The 10872-nt window shown below is 46.7% G+C and overlaps 1 protein-coding gene across 2 annotated transcripts; it reads left to right on the top strand.

Annotated features, from left to right (window-relative positions):
• LOC8058870 lies at nucleotides 5564–7361 on the top strand. 2 transcript variants are annotated; one of them, XM_021449040.1, is made up of 5 exons: nucleotides 5564–5722; nucleotides 5807–6121; nucleotides 6218–6275; nucleotides 6376–6483; nucleotides 7020–7361. In XM_021449040.1, the coding sequence occupies exons 1-5, from the start codon at nucleotides 5577–5579 to the stop codon at nucleotides 7092–7094; spliced, it is 702 nt and encodes a 233-aa protein (XP_021304715.1). In that variant the 5' UTR covers nucleotides 5564–5576; the 3' UTR covers nucleotides 7095–7361. The 2 variants fall into 2 exon arrangements, with proteins under 2 accessions (XP_021304715.1, XP_021304716.1); XM_021449041.1 differs by lacking the exon at nucleotides 6376–6483.

The raw sequence follows: 10872 nt of genomic DNA on the forward strand, positions 1-10872 counted from the left end.
CAGTTTGTCAAGAACATGTTCTCTTAGTGGTAATCAGGCAAACCACATCCACTACTTTTGCTTCGGTTATCCTAAAGCTTCTTTCAGGTATATTTCATAGCTCATCTCATCTAAATATCAATTAGTTAATCTGAGCTATAGGCAGCTAGCTGATTCACTAGGTCCATTCACTAGGTAGAGGGGTATATTGTGCAAAACTGAATTCCAATCCTGGTCCAGATCGGTGATAGCAACATGGAGATGGACGCATGCATCTAGGCCACTATCTTCTTCATGATCTATAGAGTTGAGAGTAATGCATGCTAGATCAGACAACTCAGTAGAATTCTTTACCTTGTTTTATATTGAATGCAAGAATTCTTTACCTTCTAATGAGTATAGAGAAATCAGCTGCTGGGAACATCTTATAATACTTTAAAGACAACATATATGCTTCTGAATGTTTCTCAATGTGCCAGCAAAGAAAAGTTGTTTCTAGCTAGATTTACTATGCTGGGAACATCATATAATACTTTAAAGACAACATATATGGTTTTGAATGTTTCTTATAGTACTTTTTTTGGTGTTTTTTTGGTGCTTGTGCTATGTTCAGAAAACATCCAAAGACAGCATGAGTCTCTTTCTTAGCATGAGTCTCTTTTAAAGGTCCTAATATTATAACTTATTATTTACAGCATAAGAGCTCAGAGAATTCCTGTAGTAGGTTCCTCCTATTTAGGTATAGTAGATACGTATTTACAACTTATTATTTATGTTTGTATTGTGCACAGGATGGACAAAGATTACAGAAGAAATTTGTGATCGACCTATTAGCGTATGATGGGAATTCTTAGTGTTGCATGATTCCTCTATCCGTATGAGAATATCTTAGCCACATCACAGACATAACACAATGAAAGAGATAGTTGTTGAGGACTTATCTATCATGCAGTTATTTTGACACTGTTACTAATTTGATGCTTATTTATTTGAATATGGCTCGAAACATTATGTTGCTAAGCCAAGTTAAAATTTATTTGTCTTCATTTTGACCCACTACTTTTTGATACTCTTGCTGCGTTGAAAATTTGAGCTCCTAACCTGCTATTTTTTCTTCTTTTCATTGTGTTGAATTATATTGAAGATTTTAAGATTCCCGTAGCAACGCACGGGCATTTAACTAATATAGGTAAAATAACAAATAACATATATAGTACTATAAATCTTTGAACGCTTTATCCTTCTATAATCTAATAAATAATCTATATAACTTACATACTTTATCATCCAATAATTATATCTATGCTCATATAAATTAGAATAACTTGAGTATAGTATTAGTATCGAGTTCAATTAAAGACGCATTGGGTTTCGTCTAGCCATGTACACAGTCTATATAGCTAAATCTTTGAGTTCTTTATCCTTCTATAATCTAATAAATAATTCATGACTTATGTAATTTATCATCCAATAATCTATATTTGTATGCTCATATAAGTTAGAACAACTTGAGTATAGCTAGTATTAATATGGAATTGAATTAAAGACGTATTGGTCCCGACTAGCCATATATTGACAGACGCAGTCTACATAGCTACCGTTAGGGATGAAAACGGATCGGATACGGACGAATATCACCATTATCATATTTGTTTTCATATTTCTTGTCGGATTCGGATTCGAATACGGATAATATCAACCATGTCGGATAAGATATGATTGGATGTCGACATTATAAATATACAATTTAAGTATTCGGATACGAATACGGTATCGGATGTTGAACATTCGGACTCGAATACGGACAGATCTAAACCACTTTAAACGAATTCGGTTTCGAATACGGTCGAAAAATATCCGTATCATTTTCATCCCTAGCTACCGTGAACAGTTACAAATCAATTGGTGTACTTGTTTTCCAAATAAACTTGCCGTTAATAGTTACAAGTCCTTTGGTGTATATGTTCATTCGATTTCTAATCCACTTAGAACACTTACCATGTTTTAAAGTTTTTGGTCCAATCAAAAGTAAATTAATCTAGTATATATTTATAAAGCATGGAGCATTTAATGGATATGTCCTGCTCTTCCAAGTCTATATAAGTTAGAGCAACGTATGTACCTAGCCATGATTCGGTGCATAGTACGATCACAAAACAAATATAAATATATATCATGATCATTAGATAAAATCTAATCCTCGTGTGCTCATGCAAATTACCATACGTCGAGGTACACTAGGGAGTTCAGATCTAAGATGAATTGATACGATTATTAATAAATCTAAGCTACAAGCTAGCAAAGTAACTACGTAACATGTACATCTTGTTGCAACGTTTGGACACTAGAGAGGCAAAATTTTTTGCCACCCTAAATTTTCATCCAACTTAATCTTGAAATGGCTCAGACTGGCCATCAAATACGAAAAATTATGTCTGTGTTTTTCGGTGAAGCATCCGTTGTTTCTGTCTCTTTCCTGTTTCTTTTTTCCGTTTCCTCTTCTCACCATTAGGTGACTTTTTTTTCTCTTTTTCTCCCATTTTTTCTTATAATAAATAAAAAAATAAAGTATAATATGAGTTTCCTATTTTTTAACTTTGCAAAAATACGCTCACGCCCTTTGTGTACCATATGTGAGTCTAGATTTATGGTTGGTACTCATATAAGTAAACATAACTCACATTCAATGTTTTCTGGTCGGCTGGTCGATCTTGGTCGACTTAGGACCAACCAGTCGATTAATCGCGATTAATCAGCGAACAGATCGATTAATCGACCTTGGTCATCCCCTGGTCGTCCCTGGTCGTCTAGGCATATTATCTGGTCGACCTATATATATATACCTTTATATCTCCTACAACTAAAAAGAACAAAAGTAAGACCACCAGATGGTGCGACTTTTTTTTGGGGTCGCTCCCCCCACACCGCGACGTGCGAAACCCCCCCGACGCCCCGACGCCCCAAACGTGGAAGGGTAAATATTGAAAAAAAACAACTTAGGATTCCTGATGCAAATTTACAACACAGAATAATATATAACAGAGAGGTGGAAGGGTGTAAAATGAAATAAAGAAAAATAAAGGATTCCTGATGTAAAATCTCAATCTTGTAAAGGAAACAAAATTAATCGCATGCTCTTCTAAAGGAAAGAATTGCACGGTACCAAATCGTCGCCCCCGACGCCCTCGCACTCGCCCTCACCCGACGTCTCGCCCTCGCTCGACGTCTCGCCCTCGCCCGACGTCGCACCTCTTCCTCCATCGTCCTCTCGCCCGACGTCGCACCTCTTCCTCCATCGTCCTGGGTCCTCGTCGACGCCCTCGCCCCCGACGCCCGTAGGCCGACCTGCGTTGCCAGGTCAGGAGGCTCGCCCTCCGCCACCGACGACCGACGCCCTCGCCCTTCACCCTCGCCCGCCCCCGACACCGTCGCCCTCGCCCTCGCCACCGACGCCCGACGCTCGACGCCCGACACGCGACGCGCGACGCCATTGACACCGTCGCCCTCGACCTCGCCCCAGACGCCGCAGCCCAACGCCCGACGCTCGGACGCGCGACGCTCGATGCGCGACGCCATCGACAACGTCGCCCTCGACCTCGCCCTCGCCCCCGACGCCGCAGCCCAAAGCCCTCGCCGACCTGCGCCTCATCATCGCCCGACGCCCTCGGACGACCTGCGTTCCCAGGTCGCCCGACGCCCTCGCCCCCGACCCCGACGCCGACGCCGCAGCCCAAGGCCCTCGCCGACCTGCGCCTCATCATCGCCCGACGCCCTCGCACGACCTGCGTTGCCAGGTCGCCCGACGCCCTCGCACGACCCCCGAGCCCAACCTGCGTTGGCAACCTCAGCCCTGCGACCGTCCTTGAAGCCGTCAATCCTGTGTTTTGCCAATTCCTGGAGTCGCCCTCGCCTGGCCAGTCCACAAACATAAAACAAGGTGAGTTACATATTATACACATCATTTTGTTTAAAAGTAACTAAATATTAATTGTAAAATTTTAGACTGGGGGTGCAGCTATTCAAATAAATACAGGCGAAACAGCTCTTTACACAGTTCAAAGTAACTAATATTAATTGAAAAATTATAGAATGGGGGTGCAGCTATCTCCTACATTGAAAATAAAAATTTTAAAACAAACGATCAGTTCATGTTCTGTTTTGTTTTCGGATCAGTACATAGTTTTTTTTTCCCTATAAATTTGCGGCCAAAACAGACATGCTAATTGCTTTAATTTATGGTCTTTTCTTTGATTCTTCATTTCACATGCTGCCACCTAGCAGTCACTATTTTCCTTTGAATCAGCGGGACACATAATTGGAATGGACACGTCAATGGCAAACAGTGATCGCGTACCTCTGGGGGACCTTACAAATACAACACATCGAGGTATATAAATTTTCAACTACGTACCTATAGGTTTTAATTTTTTATTTTGTCAACTACTTACATGTACCCATTCGGGGTTGGTGCCACTAGATGGGGGTCATAATGATGAGAAGAGACAGAGAGAGAGAACGATATGCTCAAATTGACCATGATGAAAAGGGAGGTGAAAGAAACAAAAAACCATGTCAGTTAAGTAACCATGAGAATGTTGAGCTTGGAAAAATTATGGCTACAAATTCAACAGGTATGATGAAATTGCAAAGTGTCACTGTATTTGTCATACATGTGATAATTATTAACAATTGGTGTTTTTAAACTTATAGATACCAATAGTGACTGGCTCCATAGGCAAACAACTTACAATACTGGCCTATCAGGTACACTACCTGCTAATTAAAATATTTATTATGCTACAGTACAGATCCATTGAGTTGCACTATATTGTATTGTTCAATTTTAAATATATGGTTATATTTTTAGATGGTACGAATCCTTTAAGTTGCATTGGTGGCATAGATGACCTGCGTGATGTAGACAGTGACGAAGATATCGGCGCCTCTCATGAAACGGGTGCACTTTTATTACTGTAGCATAATATTCTTTGTGAATCTTACTTGTGTTACTTTCTTACGGTTGTGATTAGACACCGTCCTAGCATGCGTTGATTAAGATGATATTCCATGATATTTAGGTTCTACCATGTGTCGAAAAGAGCGTAAGCGTGATCGTGATAGAGCACGGAAAGCAGCAATGCCTCCTGAACAAAGGGCGCTACTAAATAAAAGAAGACGTGAATTATATGCACAAAAAAATCCATCAAAGAAGCCTACAGTGCAACTACAAATGACTCCAAATGTAACTTCCCTGACAACAGGTATAGCCATAATATTAAGGAGTTCCCTTTGCAACAAAAATTTCTATGTTATCATAGTATACTTATTATATCAATAATATTTTAGACGGCCCTATCCCTTTAAGCATCGGAGGTATCGAGAACTATGTTTGATTTCTGAAACTTTGCTTTTTAAGATAAATATCACTTTATATGTTCAAATTTAAGTTTTATTATTTTATTGTGCGATACATGCATTTTTAGTAAAAAATGTTAGCTATCCCGGAGCAACGCACGGGCACGCTACCTAGTATGTTATATACAACTAAAACATTCGTACAACAATCGTCCACAGCTATCGCTTCGCTCGTCCGCTCGATGGCCAACTCGGCGCTCCCTCGCTCTACCCTGCACAGGGTGGGCCCAGTCTCGTGCGGACTCTCGCACGTCTCCAACGCCAGTGTGCAACATCTCGATGTTGTCGCGCCCACGCCGCCGCCACAGGGCCACACCACCACCGGAAGGTAATTCCCAACCGGTGCCTCCACCTCTACGCCGTCGTCGCCCATCCCAGCCCGGCAGTCTAATCCTATGCCTTCGGCGTGCAGATCTCCCCCACTAGAAAGCTCACTCCAACAGCATAGGGACTCGCCATCGGCCGGCCGTCGGGACCATGATGATGGCCGCCGCCTGGCCTCTCTCCGCCGTCGCGGCCTTCTCCCGGCCTCCCTCTCGCTGACCCTCCTCCTCGCCACCCTCGTACCGCCCTCCCCTTTTCCCCCAAACCCTGCTCCTCCGTCCCTGCTTCCTCCTCGCCGCGGTGCTCACGCCATCTCTCCATGTTGTGCGCGGGTGTCCATCCTGGTGCTGAGCGCAGCGGCCGTCTTCTTCGATCACATCCGCAAGATCGGATGCATGCACTCGTAAGTCAGCTTCCGTGTTCCTGTCTCATCCTCATCGTTTCCCCCGTAGTCTGCTTCCCATGTTGACTGCTGTGATGTTCTGGATCTCGGCCGCAGGCTGGAGAGGTCCACCATCTTGGATGCCTTCTTCGAGGACCCCAACTCGCTCAAGAAGGTAGTGTACTGATTGCCCTTTCTTTGTTTGTCTCGTGCTGTGGCATAGTGTGCACGCTAGGTGTTTGCTGATTTGCTTGTCTGAACTGACTGTTATATAGGTTCTCTGTCCGTCGGTTTTTGATCCTCCTAGGAAATACATTTCGTTGATAGTTCCTGCCTACAGTGAGGAGCATCGACTTCCTGAGGCTCTTACGGAAACACTCAAGGCATTTGCTACTCCTGTTACTCAATGCTATATTTATCTTTGAACTGTGTATTGCAATCTATACTGGTCATTTGCCTAAAACTTTTTTAGGTAAATGAAGGAACATGGTGCACCTATTAGTAGGCCTCAGGTTCTTTTCTTTAGTGCGAGTAAGCGTTAAGGTTTTGCTTTTGTTGCGTAAGCAGAGAGCTTCAAAGACTTGGGCATTGATCTTTTCTGCATCACCAAACAACGCTTGCCTGTACATACAATTAGCTTCTGAGATGATTTATTTGTATATGTGTTGCGCAAATTTTTTTCAAAAATAGTTGTAAACTGAAATTCGGAGTAGATGCATTCAGTTTTGTTTGGGCGATGTGACTCAGTCATTTTGCTGATTTGTCTGTCTACTTGATAGTATAGATGGCATTCTTTGATTCCTTGGCTGCTATTGTTTTTGAAAATTGACTAGAATTGTTCTTTGATTCTTGAAGCAACAGCATGAATTTGTGAATATATCTGGTCTACCATTTATCCCTTGATTTGATTCCCTTACAGGTGCCAACATGCAGGCACTTCAATTTCTTACTTATGGATGAAAGGTGGAAGCGAAGCCTTGTCCACAATAAATAAGATATGCTAGAAGACACCATATTTGTTGTTGTTCATTATCAACACAGCCCTTAAGATTTTTTTTGCTTAACAAAATTTTGACTATTTTCTAAGTGAGCTTCTGTATTTCTGTGCACATTCAGAAATGGAACCAATAAAAGAGATAAATCTCATGAAATAATTTCGGAAGCAGTCAACTCAGGTGGACATGATGGTAATAATATTGAGACTGTGATAACTTGTTTTTTTTTATTTCAGAAATCTAAACTAGAACTCTTATGTTGTCTATGCATTGCATTATAAAAATATCCTACTATGTATGGGGCTTAAAGTTCGATCTCATGTATGAATGGTTCATATCGGCTTGAAAATATTGGTTTAAATGGTTCTTCTACTGAATTTATTACAAACAGCCTTAGCTATCATAATTTTCTGATTTCTTTTTTTGAGCAGAGCTTGTAGAAAATGAATATGTTCATTTATGATGCATGTGCTAAACCAAGTGCAAAGATTGACATTAGTTACTATTTTGCAGACATGGTGTCGAGGATATCAGTAAGGGGTACCCTAACTGATGTGCATGACGAAAATACCTGTACACAAGTCGAGGCCTCCAACTCGACGCTCTAACCAGTCATTCGTACGGTCCTCGACGGCCGTAGTCTCGAACACGGAAAGAGCGTCCTGCGAATCGATCAGGGCTCGAGCGCCGGCTACTGTCGAATACGGAAACAGGCTCGAGCGAATCGGAAGGCGTCGAGCGCCAGGACGCCGCCCGCCGCCTAACGCGGGCACGGGAACCAGGGCGTTTAATGCGCCTGCCACGCTCTCACCTAACCCGCAGGTCACGGGAAGCGTGATAGGGAACAGGCACCCGCCCCGTCATTCTTTTTGCAGCCTTCCCCACCAAACAAGCCAGAACATGGCAGGACGCAGGGAGTGGGTCGGAACGTCTAATCAAGACCCCCCTCGAGACGTCTAAGGTCAGCGCTCTGGCTGGCAAGGCATTATACAGCACCAAACCCTCGAGTAGGCACGTTTCCTTCTTGGGAAAGGGTCAGGTGACGAGTGACAGCGCTTCAACCACTCCGACGTAAATGCTGCCGCGACGTACAAGCATGCAACAGATAAACCGGCCCAGGACGACGCACAGAGCGGGATACAGGGGCACGCGTAATCATCATCAAGCTACCAGGACAAGACGGCTCGAGACCACACCGGTATGGAGGCCTCGAGTAGGTCAGCGCGCCATACCTCTATTGACCCCTACTCTGATGCCTATACATGTACCCTAGGCCTCTCCTTGGAACTATAAAAGGGGAGGCCCGGGAGCGGATACGGGAGAGGCGATACTACAACACACAAGCCATACGCAGTAGAGCGAACTCACTCCATCTCCATCCATACCACGCTTGTATTCACCACTATACAAGCACTTAGGTGCAGAATAATACAAACTCTCCCCCCCGCTGGACGTAGGGCCTTCTCTTGTCCGAACCAGGATAAATCTTTGTGTCTTTTTACATCACCATCTAGAAAAGGGAGCACGCATATAAATTTACTAGTTGGTGTGACCCCCTAGGGGGAAAACACCGACAGTTGGCACGCCAGGTAGGGGTCCTGCGTGTTTTTTTCACCGATTTCCCATTCCTTTCCAGATGGCCACTCTCGCTTCGCCGATCCCGCGCTCCACGGTGATTTGGTTTGGGAGTCTCGAGTTCATGTCTACTGGCTCTGGCTATGACATGATCCTGCTCTCGATCAAAGGACCGGGAGGAGCCCGCGTTGCGCCAACACGGTTGAGGGCCCCGAGACGTCCTCGCCACCACGCCTCCCTGCCCAAGAAGACGCGTGGACAGCACCACCATCGCCCTTCTGCCTCGTCACGACTGACAGTTCGTGCCAGGCAGGAGGTGGCACAGAAGCCGACAGCCCCGCGCGCCGAAACCGTGAGTATGACGGCTCAACGCCACGAGGATCGCACGACGACAGGAGGTGACGCGCCCCGCGCGCTCTCCCCCACCGCTACGCTACTTCCACACAGGTTGTTCGCCACAAGAAGAGCGCTACCGTTCGGGCTGGACAACGCCGCAGCATCGCTCGCCAGGACGATATGTCCAAACGCCCAGACGTACGTGGAAAGACCAATGGTCCTCCCACGCGACAACGGAGCACGGCCACAGACGTCCGAGCTGCCAGACTTCTCGCAGGTACGAGGCCTCCGCTGCCTAGGCCCTGGTCGGTACACGATTACCTCCCTCAGGCAGCAGCTGCTGGAGGAAGGACGCGGATGCTTCTACGCCGCCGAGCCAGACTCCGGCTCTGAGTCCGACAGCTACGACCCTACAAGAGAATGCTTCCATATCGACGGGGCGGTGGAAACCACCGACGAGACACAAGACGCTGTTGCGGGCGGTCGAGCCCCTGCAGCAAGGGAAGACCCCAGGACGCCTGGGAACGACGGACAGGTCGACCCACCTCCACAAGAAGACAGAGCCGCGCAACTTGCGCAGCTACGAGAGCTCAAGACAAAACTTGACGAAGATCGTGAGCGTCTCGTCCTACTCGAGCAAATCCTTGAGCAGGACCTACCATACCCGCCTGGCGGAAGTGTCCGCAGAAGGGCTCGAGAGGTGCATCGACAAATCGTTGGGGACGGGGAGCCAGAGCCCCCTGTCAGCCGCTTCCCTCGAGCAGGCCAGAACGTCGTGGCGGCAACAATGCTGTTGCGTAATATGCCCGAGCCCTCAAACTCCCAAGCACGGCGCATTCGAGATGAGGTGCAGACTTTGCTCCAGGTGGCAGCAGTTCAGCAGGCCGAGAGCTCGGCCTCTCGACGTCGAGGAGCGGCCATAGAAAAGCGTGATGAGCCGGACCACAACGAAAAGGAGATGTCGGTCCATCAGCAGCCTCCCCTTCGAGGGAAAAAGGCCACGCTCGTCCTCCCCATCGACAACCAACGACGACACGACGCTCGACGCGACATCGACGAAAATCGTCGCCGTTGGTATGGGGATGCAGAAGAGCGCGGCTACAGCTCCCACCGCGGCGGGAGATACGACAGCGACGAAGACCGGATGGCCCCGGAACCACCGGGCCCTCGGGTGTTCAGTAGAGCGATCTGCAGCACGCCGCTGCCTAGCCCGTTTCGACCCCCCACTAGCATTGCTAAATACAACGGCGAGACCAAGCCAGAGCTGTGGCTGGCAGATTTCAGGCTAGCCTGTCAGCTAGGAGGCGCTCGAGGGGACGATTGAGCCATCATCAAACAGCTGCCACTCTTCCTCTCCGACACCACCCGCAGATGGCTCGAGGAGCTCCCGGCCAACCAGATCTACGATTGGATCGATTTGGTCAGGGTGTTCGAGGGTAACTTCAAAGGAACCTACATACGACCGGGCAACTCGTGGGACCTTAGCAAATGCAAGCAGAAGTCGGGAGAAACTCTCCGAGAGTATGGTCGACGCTTCTCGAAGCAGCGCATCGAGCTGCCACACATCCCCGACCACGACATCATCCTGGCCTTTGTCTCTGGTACTACCAGTCGAGACTTGGTGCAGGAATTAGGCCGGAATCGCCCTCAGACCGTCGACGAGCTGATGGACGTAGTGGCAAACTACGCTGCAGAGGAAGTAGCAGTCGGCACCTTCTTCAGCTGTGAAGGAAGGAAAGGCATGCCGTCCGCTGATGATGACGAGGGCCCCAGTCGAGGACCCAAGAAGAACAAAAAGAAGAAGAAAACACGACCGTTCCAGTGGGAGGACATCGACGACGATCTCGTCGCCGCCATGGAGCGTCA

Source organism: Sorghum bicolor, chromosome 10 (genome assembly GCF_000003195.3).
Source record: "Sorghum bicolor cultivar BTx623 chromosome 10, Sorghum_bicolor_NCBIv3, whole genome shotgun sequence".
Classification (NCBI taxonomy): domain Eukaryota; kingdom Viridiplantae; phylum Streptophyta; class Magnoliopsida; order Poales; family Poaceae; genus Sorghum; species Sorghum bicolor.